This window comes from Gallus gallus, chromosome 3 (assembly GCF_016699485.2).
Source record: "Gallus gallus isolate bGalGal1 chromosome 3, bGalGal1.mat.broiler.GRCg7b, whole genome shotgun sequence".
Taxonomy (NCBI): domain Eukaryota; kingdom Metazoa; phylum Chordata; class Aves; order Galliformes; family Phasianidae; genus Gallus; species Gallus gallus.
In genome coordinates, this window is record NC_052534.1 from 87,683,872 (window position 1) to 87,699,665 (window position 15,794).

Here is a 15,794-nt window from a genome sequence, read left to right on the forward strand (position 1 = left end):
TACAACAAAATAAGAGTATGTAATTCTGCTCTTAAGAGCATTTACTGTCAAGAATTGTTAGCAAGAAATTTATGCGGAATAGAAAAAAGATGTGTTTTCAGAATACTAAGCTGAAAATTTTAAATGAGATGAAGTTCTAACTTTTCAGAAGTTTGTGCTAATAATTGTAACACGCAGTATGCTCTGACAATCAGCATTAACCATCAGAGCACATCCTGATACTTCAGTGCTTGATCTCACACCCCTCCCAAGCCTCATTCTGCAGAGACCACCGTGAAATCCATTTCCATGACACTCACACCTGCAGTACTCAAGCCCTTCACAGCACTCCCATGGAGCCAAGTGGTCTAATTATTGCAATCAGGCAAATAACTAAATAATGCCTACTACCCATACGTTATGAAACAGCTCAACCACATTCCTAGTTTAGGGGCCTTGACCATGACCCTTCCTACAGTGGATAATTTCCCAGAGCACTTCGCAGTGTGTAGAGCCATTTTCCCAACTCATCCCTTTGATTGGCATCCTGTGGGAGGGTGGAAATGTCACAGTTCCTTTTCTTTTGACATCTCAGCCTTTCGGCCTGTGTTTTCAGCATTTGACAGGAAACAGATACTCTGAAAAACGTGAAAAACATTCAGCTGGAAATAGAAGGATGATATGTGAAGTTTCATTTTACAGCATTTTATTTATAAAGTTAGTGAAGACAATCATGGTTTTGTTTTGATCGCATCATATCCTGATGCAGCTGTTGGATGCAATTCCTAAGCAGAACCATTGTTTGAAAATGAAGAAATAGCCTGCAATCCTGTTACCAACATTTGTGTCATAACATTTAGGAATAAAGCAAAGGAAAAATTAAATTTGCTCAGATAATCCTAATTTCCAAACCCTAAAGTGCATTTTTTTTTTTCAGTAGTAGATTCTTAGAAGCTATAAATACAAGAGCTCCTGAAAACACCAGGCAATTTATTGTATGATGCAGCATTGAGTCACCGCAAGTCATTGGCAAGGTTGGCAACCTCGACCCCCTCACTCCTGACTTCTGCTCCTTAGAAGCAGGGGAAGAACTGTAGTTTAACTTGGTTACAGGAATAATTTATCATTGCAGTCCCTCAGCACACAGACTTATAGACCTTCTGTCCCAGAAAAGACACTATAAACCAACCTCCCCTGCCACAAATAACCAAAACCCCCCAACTTTTTGTGTTAGACTTAACTACTTCTCTCCCAACAAATAAAAAGCTGACAGTTTCTTGAGAATTTTTTAATGTATGCAAATATCAGTGTCAGTTTACCTAATAGATTGCAAATAACAGAACTAGAATGAAAGCTGCTCTGTTTTCAATTGATATCAGCTTCAAAACATCATTGAAAATTTTACCCATCAAAGAAAAGAGGAAAAACTTATAACCGTTTCTCTGCTGGGACTTTAAAGACAAATACTTATCTGCATTTTGCTATTCTCGTCTCAGAGTGAAAGAGAGAATGCAGTTTTGGCTCAGAAGTTTTGCTAAGAATTATCATCTCTTTGCCTGATTATCACTTAGTTCTGGCTTTTGATCTAGATGTATTTCAAGATGCACTTAAGAAATATTAAATGACACAGCTCTTGCTTGAAGCTGAGAATCTAATTAATTTTTCTAGACTCTTTATTATATAAAATCACCACCAACAGAGACATTAAAGTAGCAGTAAAATGGTGATGTACTGTCGGTAAATTTTTATGAGATATATGACACTGCTACAACAACAATTTAAAATCCATTGAACATGGAAACAAATTCTGATGGCTCTTTCCAAAAGTCTCAATTGTAAGTGGCTCAAGTGAATCCAATTAGTTTGTTTCACATCATTTAAGAATAAAGCATTTCAATATTCCTATCATTTTTCCCTTGTTTGATTTCCTAAATTTCACTGTGATTAAGATAGAAAACGTGAAATAGCAAAGACAGAATGCTATAGATCCAATTTCTGTCTCAAGGAGACAAATAGTTTTTTTTTTTTACTATTGTAAAGATGTCAGTCTGGAGCACCAATATATTTGTTTATAATTCAAGATAAGGAAATCTTCAACCTATTGCTTTGCACTTTTCAGGACACTGAACAAGCTAAAAGCTGTTGAAGAAAATAACTGTTTCATGTAAATTCAAGTAAACCTGCTTCTATCCCTTTTCTTCAAAAATGGATACTCACCAGCTCGATCTATATTTAATTAATTCTTATAAGCCTACTAGGAAGGGACAAATGTAGCAAAAATGCTATCAGAAAGTATCTTGCAGTCTGTACTGTATGTTACCATCAGTTGTTTGGAAAACCTACCAGTCAACTCTGAAGAATGAAATATTTAATGCAGAAAGGTGTTCAGTGTGACCATCATATGGAAACAAGATCAATCTTATCTTAAAACAACATAGTCAGATTGATCTATCACCAGGGTTGCCACCACCAAATAAAAGATGTAGATTTACTACCGGAGTTGACATTTGATAATTCAGCTATCTCATGGGAATCATGTAAGTAATAATAATAATAAGTAAATTAAACCCAACAACATTTAGGTACGAACAAGCTCTTATGAAAACTCAGAAGAAGCACAGTGGAAAGCCTGCAACTTCCAAATCAAGGCAGGCATACAGATCTGGCCATGCAATAATGTTTTGGAGGGCAACGTTGCAATAACCCTCGACACACCAAAACATTCCTATGACTTTCTGTAGCCCAAGAGAAAGGTCCTATCACAATGCATCCTACAGCAGGCTTTCAGAAGGCCACCCAGGAAAGAAAAGCTGCAGTTCTGCTCCGTTGATACAAATGAAAATAGGCAGTAAGGATAATACTTACCTCTAACATAGACAGGTTATCAAAGGTTTTAGACTGTCTTAGGAATTGAGGGCTACCAGACACTGCTCCATTTATTATCTTTTTAGGAAACAATTACTTTCATAATCATAAGGCAAAGGGAAGTAGGTGAAGGGGAAAAGCAAAGGGGAATGGAAAGAGAAAGGGAAAGGCAGAGGGAGAGGGAAAGGAATTGAAAAGTCTCTATTACCTTCACTGGGGAAGACTTTTGATAAAATGTCATGATGAAGTTAACACATTCTTTTTTGGAAAAATACCTATGAAGCCACTGCATCGCTGTTACCACAACAATGGAATTACTTCAGAAAGTATTATTCTTCATTCTTCTTCAAAAAGAAGCAGAAGAACAGATGTCCTGAGGTTTTGATAATTGTCCTTCACAATAATTTGGTGTTATTTTCTGGACATACTGCTTAAAGTGTTTAGACTAAATGTTTAAAGTACACTTAGGGAACTTATTTTGAGAAGCAGTCATTAATTACCATTAATTTAATGCTGTATCCAGAGAGGACGATATGAAACACATTGAAGTATTACACCTTTCATAGTTGATCCAAAGCAAACATGGAAACACGTTATTGCTACTCTACTGATTGCCCCAAAAGACTAGCTGTTTTAAGGTCCACCTTCTTTCTCCCTTTCTCATGACTCACTGTTCCCTTTTTTTCTGTTCATAGTCAAGTAGTTCTGTTTCCAAGAATTAACATCGAAGTAACAGATTTAATGCCACTGGTATATATTATCGAGTGCTTTCAGAATCTAAAGGGCAGTGAACTGAAAGCAGTAACTTTTTTAAGAGCAAGGACTCCTTAATGATGAGGATGGTCTCATCGTGTATCGATGTTAAATGTGTTAAAGGTGCCTTGTAGATGGAGAAAGCTGTTATCGTGTTTCCTGAGAAACTCAGTAGTGCCACTTCAAAATAGAATAATGAAAGAAATTGTTTGGGAGATACTTTCAGGGATGACTCAGTCCAGCATCCATCTCAAAGCAAGATTAATACCATAACAAAGCCTAGTCAGCCATATCTTTACCCAGTCAAGTCCTGAAATTCTCACAGGATGGACAGACCACAAATTCCATGGCTGTTCTTACACTGTGCTGTCCTTCTAATGAAGCAGCTCCTCCTAGCATCCATCCTGAATGTCAAAGTTAGCAGAAGAAGTGAACAGCAAACATTTCCAATGTGTCACCCATAACTCAATCCCACTTTCCTGAGGGATATCTTCAGAAAACCCCTTATTTTTCTCAGCAACAGTCTCTATATTCAAACTAATTTCTGGAAACAGCATCAGTCAAGCAAGAACCAAACCAAACTTAACCAGAGATCAATCTTTCAGTGTCACTGAATACAAGAGTTCCAGTACCAAGAAACCTTTTTCCAGAACTGTTTTTATCCATCAGCACAGACTGCACTTCAGTGCTGATACTTCTCTTTTTGCTGCCTCCCTCAAAATGCAGTCATTCGAATTGCAGCAGCTGATACAGCTGTTGCAGGGGCTCATACTTCTCCTCACTTCAAAAAGTTAAAATATACAAAGGTTATTTGTTCCTAAAAAGCCTCTTCACATTGAAGTCTCTGCAGGAATCTGCTCCCTCCCCTTCTGAATCTCTGCATGAGATTGCATGGTAATGTTTCGTAGACCCTCCAGCCAAAAATGCACTGGTGACACCTCTCCAAGATAACTTTTTCCACTGAAGCATCCAAAGCCCACTTTGCGCATTGTAGCAATGCCTCTGCATGATTGGCATTAGATTGAGGAAAAGGTAGTGTAAACTGAAGTTTAAGAGCTAAGTGTCAGGGATTAGAGCAGAGGCTAGACCAGCAGTCAGTGCTTCTCACTTGGTTTGGTCCTGGGTAATGACACATCAATAGTGATAAAAAATATGCTGGTATGCTGGTACTTGCAGCCTTCAAGTTTACTTTTTCCTCCATGGTGATCATCTGCTGGAGCAGTCCTTGCCTCTGCAGTAATATCTCACCTCTTGTCAGGAAACACTGATGCTGTAGCTGAAGTGCAGTCTCAGCCTTCTCATTATACCTGCATACTGAGACGAGATTGCTGATGTACTAGGATCTTATTGGTCTCTTTCTGCAAAGCCACAGCAAAGCGTCAGTCCTGCTCCTCAAAGCACAAAGATATTTGAAAGTGCTTCCCACGACCATCCCTTATAGTAGAGGCTGCTGAAATCTGACACAGGGCAGCACAGAACACCGTAAGAATGACAGGTCCCCCTACTGAACTTGGCTGCACGACAGAAGCTGCAAGAGGAGGTCACAAACTACCTATAGAGCAAGAAATTAACAGGAATGATTTAATTGTATATACATATTAAACTCTCTCTGACTAAGCAGTGCATTCCCATTTGGGTTCCTTGAAGTTGTAAACCACAGGAAATGGACCATCCCCTTGGAAGAGTCTGTACCACAGCACTTCTGTAGAGAGGATCCCTTGGCAGGGATTGGGTCCTTTTGTTGCTAATGATGTAAAAATACCAATTGTTGTTTGATGTAGGTGGGTTTGATCCACATTGCCTCATCCTGTTTGAGCTGTTTCTGCACATTTTTTGTAGAAAGCAAATGACAGTTCTCTGAATGAAGTCTTGCGGTCCTTTCTTACAGAGTACACACTGACATCCAAAAGCATATCTTAGTGCCCTTTCAAGCATTAGTTTCAAGCATCTGCTTGGTTTAATTTATTTCCTCTACATTATTATCTTTACTTTATCAATATGTAATGGATCAAAAAAGTAAAAAATAAACTAAAAAAAAGCAATAAAAAACAACTTATGATGCATACTAACGCATAAAGACTGAATGTTCCCTGTTACCATACCAATATACATATTATTTTAAATGCAATACTTAACGTGCTACATTTTAATGCAGAGAGGTGAGATCAAATAGGAAACAGACAAGTGCGAAATATAATTAAAATCTTTTCAAATAACAGATGCAATATTCATTAATGGAGGAGGACTTCTGAATGTAAACAGACTATTTTGAGCTAAGCTGTCAATCCAATATGGAAACGCTAGAATTATTCTGTCTTTTTGAGCTCTTCTAATAGCAAAAACTATAAAAAGGAAAATTCAGTTCATCTGCTTAGTCCAATCTATTTGACAGTGAGTCATTCCATTTTCCTGTCACAAAACAGGACCTCCATTATCTTCCATTTCTACAGTCGGCTCAACAAAAAGAATCTCTTCTGGATTCTGGCTGACAGGGAATCTTCCTCGAGGAAGCAAGGACAAGAACTCTTTAGCAAGATATTTCACAAACATTATGTGAAATAGCCTGAAGCGGTAGAGAATTTTGTATTATTTATCTCATCCACAGAAAGTAGTGAATATAAAGCTAGAATACTAGTTAATAAAACTGACTGCAAGGTTATCCTAAATAGGCACTATATCTTGAGCATGAGCTGATAGCTATTTAATGGAAAATCTGCAATCAGAATATTTTCAGGATGATACAGACTGGAGTAGGTCTTTGTTCTTTTCTAAGCAGGTAGAAATATTTCTTACAAAGTATGTAAAACCAAGGTTTATCTTACGCGCACACAAACATAGATAGAATCATAGAATGGTTTGGGTTGGAAGGGACCTTTAAGATCATCGAGTTCCAATCCCCTGCTATAGGCAGGGACACCTTCCTCTAGACCAGATTGCTCAAAGCCCCATCCAGCCTGGTCTTGAATGCTTCCAGGGAGGGGGTATCCACATCCACATCCACTGTTCTAGTGTCTCCTCACCCTCACAGTAAAGAATTTCCTCCTACTATCTAGTCTATATCTACCCTCTTCCAGTTTAAAACCATTTCACCTTGTCCTGTTGCTGCCCGCCTTTGTAAAAAGTCCTTCCCCAGCTTTCCTGTACGCCCCCTTCAGGTACTGGAAAGCCATTATTAGGTTCCCCCTAACTCTTCTCTTCTCTAGGCTGAAGAGCCCCAGCTCTCTCAGCCTGTCTTTGTTAGGAGGGGAGGTGCTCTAGCCCTCTGATCTCTTTGTGGCACTCTTCTGGACTCGCTTCAACATCTCAATTTCCTTCTTGTGTTGGGGACCCCAGATCTGGATGCAGTACTCTGGGTGAAGTCTCACAAGAGCAGAGTAGAGGGGCAGAATCACCTCCCTCAACCTTCTGATCACAGAACTGTAACATTGCAGAAATAATTAGGATGTATTAGGAGCTATTAGGATAGCTCACATGGCTATAGTGCTGAAATGGCTGGATAGAAGATCCTCAGAAAGACAGCTAAGGAAGATAAGAAGGAGAGGATTCTTCCATGTGAAGAAGCAGTTTGGATGTGGGAAGCTCATGTATGGTTGGGCAACAGTGCTTGGCAAGAGCTTGTGGGTTGGGATCAGAAGAGAGGCCAACAAGGGTGACAGTGGGGTACTATGCTACAGACAGCACAACTGTAGCAAAGAAGTGGTTACAACAGATTATTCTTCTGTATTTGGCACTCACTAGATCTCATCTACAATATGGCATCCAATTTTGGACTCTCCAGTAGAAGACAGACTTTGATAAATGGAAGCAAATTCAGTGGAGACCACCAAAACAGTGGGGGTTGGAGAAATTTCCACATAAGGAGAGGCTGAGGGAGCCAGTTTTGTTCCGCCTCAAGAAGAGATGGCTTCAGGGGCATCTAATAGCAACCCCAGTGCCTGTGGGAGATTACCGAGGAGGTGGAACTAGGGATCTTCACAGCAGTGATGGCTGAAGGAAAGACAGATGGACATAAATTGAGATGAGAGACTTCGAAAAAAGTTTTTTTCCCCTAAGAATGGCCCAGCAGTGGAGCAGGCTGCTGTGGGAGGCTGTGCCACATCCAACATTGGAAGTTTTCAACACCCAACTGGACAAACCCTGAGAAACCTGGCCTGACTCCATAGCTGCTTTAAGCAGGAGGTTGGATATAGACTTCCTAAAGCCCCTCCACACCTGAGTTATCCTATGTTCCTACGACACACGAAAAACACACACTATCATCCAATTATACATATATAAATTATCACCCAGTTTATAGGATATGAGAATGAAAACAAACACTCCACAGTGCCTACGTTAAACACCTAAAGCATTTGTCAGGTTGAAGTTAGATAAGAGAACAGATATCAGCAACGTGTACATATAGTATCTGTATCACAGATTAACACAGTGATGCCATGCAGAGTTCATATATTGAACTGGTATGCATGTAACAAACAGAAAAGGGAAGAATCAATAAAAGCCCAGGAGGTACAAAACCAGGAAAAACACTGGGACAAAGTGAAAACTGTCTGTATATCTTCATGAAAAGCGTTAAGACTGAACGGGTGAAGCGTTAAGACTGAGGCAAGGTGAACAGTAGAGGAAGGGGATGGAGGCAAGGGTGGGACTGGGCTGGTAGGAGACTGAGGTACAGGAGGGGTGGGCATCAAGCCAGGGCATTCCTCTGCTGCCATCACAGAGCCATGACAGCCACCAGGATGACTCTTGTCAGTGGGATTCCTCTTTACTTCAGTTTGCCACTCTCTGAATTAGTAAATGATGCCCACAAAGTCATCAGAAGATTGATGCATGCTTCGTGCACCAGGATGCAACCTGCAGTTAGATAATACTGTTATATAATCACACTGCTGTGCATCCTCCCCACACGAGCTAGAACAAAATTTTCAAGGTTTCTTTGAATGTTTTCCTGAAGCTTTTGTGAGTTCTGTAACTGCTTTTACTTACAAAGAGTTTTCCTTATATTTTATGTATCAACCACACACACATACACATACACACAGTCTTTGTCTAAAATGTTAGTGTATTGATGAAAAAAAACCAAACAAATATAATACTCATAGTATGAATTCAAACTGAAACTTCAGCAGTGCTCTTTCAGATACTACTTAAAAAAGAAAAGGTATTTTAAGGCCAAGTCCTTATTTTGTTTCAGCACTTCCCGGATCTCCTACCCAGTGCACCCTATTTAAAACTGTTGACTAAAACACAAGTTTTCAAAGTCTCACTTGAACAAGGCTAGTAGAGACAAACATCAAGATTAAACAAAAGCAATTACCGTCCCACTATGAACCCAAACCAATCCAACATCACCACAGTCTAAGGTAAGTGCTAAAAAATTCAGTGCTAATTTGTTTTTCAACAAGAATAATGGCCATCTTTTTTCACAGCTGTGCCAAGTCAATAGAGAAATGCCCTTTTCAGACATAAAAAAAAAAAACAACCTTGTTTAAGCAAGGTGCGTTATACGCTGCATTTCAAGCCTACGCTAATTAACAACAAACTGTGTTTTGACTGTTTTCACTTTCTCTTAATAACTTATTTTGGTCACACTTCATTTCAGTAAGATCCAGAGGAAGACAAACAATTTCCTCTCTCATTTATTGACTTAGTTGTGAAAAGTAATGTGCAAAGACATGAAATAGTCCTTCAAAACAATACAAGAAAACTATGGTCACTGTTGAACTAGATGGCAGTCTTTGCACTTCACACACACCTCACAACATGCATTGACAAGTTCCCAAAATTTTCACAGAAACGTGTCATCATAATTAATTTAAAATACACAAATTAAGTTTTAATCTTCAAGGTCACTGGTTAAAGGAAGAAGGAATATATTTCTACATGTACCAGAGCAGATTGGCCTTTCTTTCTTATCATTAAATTAAAAATCAGAAATAAAAAATGAACAACAAACCCACCATAAAACAGGACAACAAGCATTTCTCGACACATCTTACCATTTGCTTTTCCTCTAAGGCTGCTCTTCCTTTACTTTCATGTTTTCCCAACTCCATTTCCCAGAGGGAAAAAAAATAAATCGATCGACTCTAATATGGAGAGCAGACGTGATTGAGGCTGCTTACATGTTAGATGTCACTGTACTTTTGAAGTCAGGAGAGTGGAGTCTCAGGCAGCACTGGTGGTGATTTCTGGTCAGCGTGTGTTTCCATTTATAGCCGTCAAAAGTTCGCAAATAGAACTGTGAAGAGAGGGCAGGCAGCTGCCTCCGATAACAATAAATGTGGTTTTGGCACCACAGCAATTTGTTCAGGAGGGATTTTGGTTGCTGGCCCCATTTGCTCCCTGTTTACCCTCTCCCCCCTACACAAATCTCACCCTTAAAAAGCCCATGGAAACAAAGAGCTGAAGAATAGCTACATCTCAGTAGCACTAACCTTTGTTCGTGGAGATTATTAAGCAAGTAACATGACAAATATGATAGCTGTATGTGTTATGCAGAGAAAGAAAGTGTACAGAACAATATTTTAAAATGGTGCTTATTGATCTTTCTTTGAGGGCATGTGGGGCTCAGCTACCCTAACGTGCTCATGCAGAGTATGCTCTTCTCTTCTAACATCAGGACGCGGTACCTTGGATTTTGGAAATGCAGACAGGTTTCAATGTGTCCAGCATAAGGTGGCTGCACCTGAGCCTGGCTCAGGGTAGTGAAGCCAGGAGGAACAACAGCAGAAGAGCAGCACATTGCGATGTAATTCACATCCCTTTATAAAAGTGGCATTTGAGTGCCTCACTAAATCCATAGCAGAGGCAAGACACTTGATTCCCTTCTCTTCCTCTCAGCACATGAGTAAAAGATTCTTCTTTTAACAATAAATAAATATAAACCTTTTCCATCAATCATTTTCCAGTTGCCTGTGTGGAAATGACAGCCAAAGGCAGGCACACTCCTTTCCACCCTGCTTGTTTCCTGACAGGCGCTGTACTCACGCGGCCTTTGGAGCCTCGGATAGGAAGAAGAGACAGCTCAAGCACTCAACACGCAACAGCCCCTACAGCTTACATATAAATAGCTAACAAAACAAACAGAAAAGGCAACTTACAGCACTCCTGCTCCGAAACTGTGTTCAGAAAGAAGCAAAAGTTACAATGGTGACAATTATTTTTCTTTTCTCTCCCTTTTACCTTTGTTTTCAGAAGCGTTAAGGCAGCCGGCAGCAGTGAGAGCAGGGAAGCACAACAAAGAGCCAGGCAAACCTCCATGGGCTGCATTAAACAGAGCGAATAAATATGTGCTTGATGTCACAGTAGTAAAAATACACCCCACTGAGTCTCCTGGAAATGCCGGGACAAAGGGAACAAGAGGTGACAATACACTGAAAAATTTGTCCCTAAGGCATTAAGGCATCCAGAGAGCAGCACCCACAATTAAGCACAGGCAAGAAGGTGGTCCCTATTTCCTCCCTGGTCTTTCCCTAACCAGAGCCTTCACAGCCAAGTGGATGGGAAAACTCTACCACCCTGTGACCACCATTCCCTACGGCACACAGAAAACCTACAGTGCCTCCACTGTTGTTTATCTGTCTGTCTGTGACAGTTTTCCATCACTGGCACGGACCGGAGCATCTCAAATGGAAGCACTCAGCCAGTTGTGCTCAGCTGCCTCTCCAGCACTGTTACAGGTGCCTGGAGTCCCCCATCCTCCACAGCACTCTCTGCTTCCACAGTCTTTCACTGTTTTGCTGTATCACCTCACCTGTGTGGACATTAAAAGCAACCACAACGGAACAACCCAAGGAAGTGGCTCTGAAGTGACTACTCATAGCAATTCCAACATGAGATCTCCAGATGAGAGCAGTCAGTCTTACGAGTGCTTTTTTCCTAATCATTGCTGCAACAAGTTTCTAACAGCCCTCACAAGAAAAAAATTAATGCCTTCTCTTTCACTGTTTGCTACAATCTCAACAGAAGATTTCATTAGAAAAAAAGAAGTGAAAATTAAAATACTTGGGATAGGGAAGGACCTAATTGATCCATATCTAGCGATTGGTAACCTGCATTTGTGCACTGCAGACGGTCCAAATACTAGTGAGCTGGAGCAGATTGCATTGGTGATGGGAATGGGAGCAAAAGGGTGAGCATACAACAGCACCAATTTTATGCCATCAGGAAGCACATGGAGCACTGGATGCAGGGCTGTTCCATGGCCTGGATGCTGCTGCACAAGGAACAAAGAAAGGCTGACAACCTGCTATCTGTTACACTTGATGCAGCATGAGGCTTCAGCATTAAACGTGGAAGACCACCTATGAGAAATGATTTAAAATAATGATGGGAGTATATTTCTTATTCCTACATGGGAATAATGGTTATTTTACTCTGAGGACCTTCTAAGACACTGTTAGTAACTTTATATTTCCTGTTCTACTTCTCAATGGCAAACACAGTAAACAGGTGCTGAGTATGTACACATGTCGCCTAAACGACCGTGTTATTTTCAATTACTCCTTTGTACTGCAGTCACTGCTCTCTCAGCACCTGTTTTTCCTCTCAGAGCAGGACCTAACAGGAGGCCAAGAGACAGGGGAGGTTTGTGGGGGGTTTTTTTGTCAGAAGAAACCACTGAAAATCCTAAATAGTAGCACTGTGTAAATAAACAATTGAAGCAGATGTGTTCAGTGCCCGCTTCACCTGCTGTTCTCAGAAAAGGACACAGGTGACCACCATCACCTCTGTGTGCTGCTCTGAGCTATGCTGTCACTCACACAGCTACTGTAGGTTTGGGATGGCCTTTTTTCAGTTTGCACATTTTCATTTCCAGCCTGACTGTGCTGCAGCCCCAGGCTGCCAGCAAGCACAGCCCACACAGCAGCCTCACAGTGCTGCTCCCGTAAGCTGGCAGTCAGCATTCAGCAATTAGATGCATTAATTCTGCCCTTGACATGCTCAGTACTGCTAGACAAAGCCCAAAGACACCTCCCTAAGATACACTTATCAGGTAAAAAAAAAAAAAAAAAAAGCTAACCCTGAAGTTACCTCAGCAGTAAGTTCTGAGAGGTCTGATCTGGACAGGTGGCTTCTGCCATGTGCTTACACCAACAAATTCCAAAAAGTGAAAAGAATAAATAAAGTTAAAAACAAGCCTCAGGTAGGCCCTCCCTGCCAAGCAGGGCCAACACACAGAGCTCTCCACCTCCCCTCAGGTACTGCCCCGCTGCCCTCCCCACGCTCCCCAGAACGTCCCACATGGCACCAACACAGCACTGTGGGTGGGAAGGGCCTGCAGCGACCATCTCGTCCACCTGCTGCTGTGGGCAGGGACACCTCCCAGCTCGGCAGGTTGCCCAAAGCTTCGTGATGCACTCATCCCAAGAAGCACCAAGACCCAGCTCACGGTTTGCTGGGAAGCCATGGACAAAGGCCACTTACCTCACAGGCAGCTGGGCACCAAGGGCAGGAGCAGGTCCTGGCAGGAGCAGGTCCTGGCAGCAGCAGGCCCACATTCCTGTGCAGCACCCACAGCTGCCGCCGTCACTCCCGGCCCTCCCCACTCACTCTGTAAATACTCACAGCACAGGACAGCGGGCGTGGAAAGAGAGAAATGTTATGTGCACAGCAAGGCTCTGCCTTACGTGTGAGGAAGCAGCCTGGCATACTGTGTGCAAAGAGATGGGGACTCCCAGGAAACTTTTCTCCAAAGCCTGCACGTTTGAGGATAAAAACAAGAAATGTATTTTTTTAACATTAAGGTAAACTAAGTCTGAGAGGCTTGAGTCTGCTATATCCCAGCCATCCACATGATTCCATTGGAAGGTATAGTTCAATAGATGTATCACCAAAAAACCCCCTCCCCATACTTGGTGGTACTGCTCGCCATGCCAACATGCATAGCCAGAAACAAATAGCATTGACGGCATGTAGCTAACAAAACACACTAGGAAAGCTCTACACGCTGACTTAGCCATCTCACAGCTGGGAACAGGAAGCCCCCAAGGAAAGCCAGTGCTCACTCTGTAGGCAGCAGTGAGCTTTCTTCAGGTGCCTCCAATCTGGCACCAGGAAGCCATGAGCAGGATATGAGCTGTCCTTAAGAAACCAATTCCCACCGCACCTTGCTTTCACCACCTGTCTCTGCCCACTCTTATCAAACACAAAGCCTCAAAAGTGACATTACTCAGTGCTGATAAGAACTACTAGATCTCACCCCCACCTGCGTCCCTCCTTTGTAGGACAAAAGTGAAATGATGTTACCTGCTCCAGCACCTTCCATGGAAAAGACCAGAACATTTGCTTAAGAAAAGCCTCAAATTCGTAGCCAAGGCTTTGGTTGAGGTGGCACATTCACCCACAGAGCTATTTGATCAAAGTGAGCTATTCGTTTGCCTGACTAATTCTGTCATTTTCTAGGGTTCGTTTGTCAACTTGTTTCATTTTTTTTCCCCACGGAGTGTTACCAACAAATTCTTCTACCCACAGCAAAATTCTCCATACCACAGTAGGAAATCTGCCTTTAAAATAAACCAGGTCAAAAAGATCATAGATCCAAGCGTCAGAAAGTTTTCTAAATACTGACAGCAATTTGTTAAGAGCATCTTATTTTAATAGCAAAAGTTTTGATTTCCATGGCCATATGAGGAGTCCAAAAAGCAATGCACACAGTCTTGCCATTTTGTCAGTCACTAAAAGTACAACAGTTAAAATCCCTACTGAAACATGATCCAGCACACAAGAGATGACCTAGCATAGCCCCTCTGACTCTCTCAAGCATTTTGGAAAGTAACTTACTACCAAATATTTTTAATATAATTTCTACTATTGACATCACTGAAGCTAATTCAAATTGGAACGTTCAAGCAAATAATACAGTTTTTATTATTAATGTTTGTTTTGCAAATGAATGAAAATTAGTTTAATACTCCTACTGCTGACAAATTATCTTCAATTAAAATGCTGATGCACAGAATAATGAAAAAAGCTGTGAGTGGATGAGCTGAAAGTGAGAAATATCTTGATATGCTGCTATTGCACACCTATGTTTTCAAAATAAAATATCCATTTTCTTTGTGGGAAATATCGACCTAACCATGTGATAGCTGTACTCTCCTGGAAACTTCCTAATTCCTGTAAAGACAGCTAACAGCATTCACTTCAAGTCATATATGAACGATCATCTCAGAAATCATCCAGAATATGAATAAAAGATGAGGATCTACCAGGTCATTGAGCTGTGTAGTACTGTATTATTTTTGCAGAAGAAGAAATTGTATATAAACAGTAAACACCATCAAAGCACACTTTATGCACACTAAAGGAAGTCATTACAACCCAACCCAGCAGGACAAGATGCCAGCTCTGAGTTAAGGCAGCATCACAGAGCCCCAGAGAAAGATTCCTAAAGTTTACTTATAGGTTCCTTCAAAAGAGTATCTAAATAGCAGAGAAAAGAACCAAAGGATTCAACACTTATACATGAATATTTATTCTTCAATGCTCATCTCCTATACATATTTACACACGGAATTCTGGAATATTGCAATAAGGCAAATTTAAGGTGTTCTGCGTATATGCAAGTCAGGAGGAGAAATAATACATCAGGGGTAAGAAATTGCTTCTCGGTTCACTCACAGATGCATAGCTGTGTAAGACAATTTCTTCATCTATGAGATCTCATAAAAACTAACTTGCAGGTGCTACTCAAATCTGATGTACATTTGCATTATCAATATACTCGGAGAAACTATTCTTTATTACACTTGAATGAAATATAGAATTCCAATGTAAATAACATTTCTCTGTGGGGGAAAAAAAAAAACCAAAACAGCACTATTTATAAGACAGAAAACATTTTTTTATTCTTATAGAAAACAGTATTAAAAGGAGCAATTCAAAGGAACCTGCAGGTAGACAAAAGGGTAAACTACAGAGACACAAAATAGACACAAGATTTGAAATATATATATATACATATATACACAATGGTTTTCACCGTGTTTCCAGATGAGTAGAAAACCACCTGTTGCTTCCATCACTGCTTTTAGCTGCTGTAGAACACACTTACAGGAGGGTGTTGCAGCACGTGGGGACATTCACACCACCCCACGCAGAGCACACTGCTTCAAGCACTCAGGTTCTGGCCATAGGAGAGTTCAAAGCAACCAGACACAAACACGGGTTGTGCTCTCCTCACCCCAGTTCAA

At 40.9% G+C, this 15,794-nt stretch overlaps 1 protein-coding gene across 9 annotated transcripts in view; it reads right to left on the reverse strand.

The window, feature by feature from the left end:
- MLIP (muscular LMNA interacting protein) overlaps positions 1-13,150 on the reverse strand; it is a 98,237-nt gene extending 85,087 nt beyond the window's left edge. For 6 of the 9 annotated variants that reach the window (XM_040697437.2, XM_025149206.3, XM_040697435.2 and 3 more), the window contains exon 1: positions 9,597-9,783. In XM_040697437.2, coding sequence (XP_040553371.1) covers positions 9,597-9,653 — 57 coding nt within the window. In that variant the 5' untranslated portion in view covers positions 9,654-9,783. Of the gene's footprint in view, positions 1-9,596; positions 9,784-10,782; positions 10,864-13,026 lie in introns of those variants that run through there. The other 3 variants (XM_040697434.2, XM_040697427.2, XM_025149203.3) reach the window with 2 other exon arrangements.
- Positions 13,151-15,794: the final 2,644 nt, after the last annotated feature.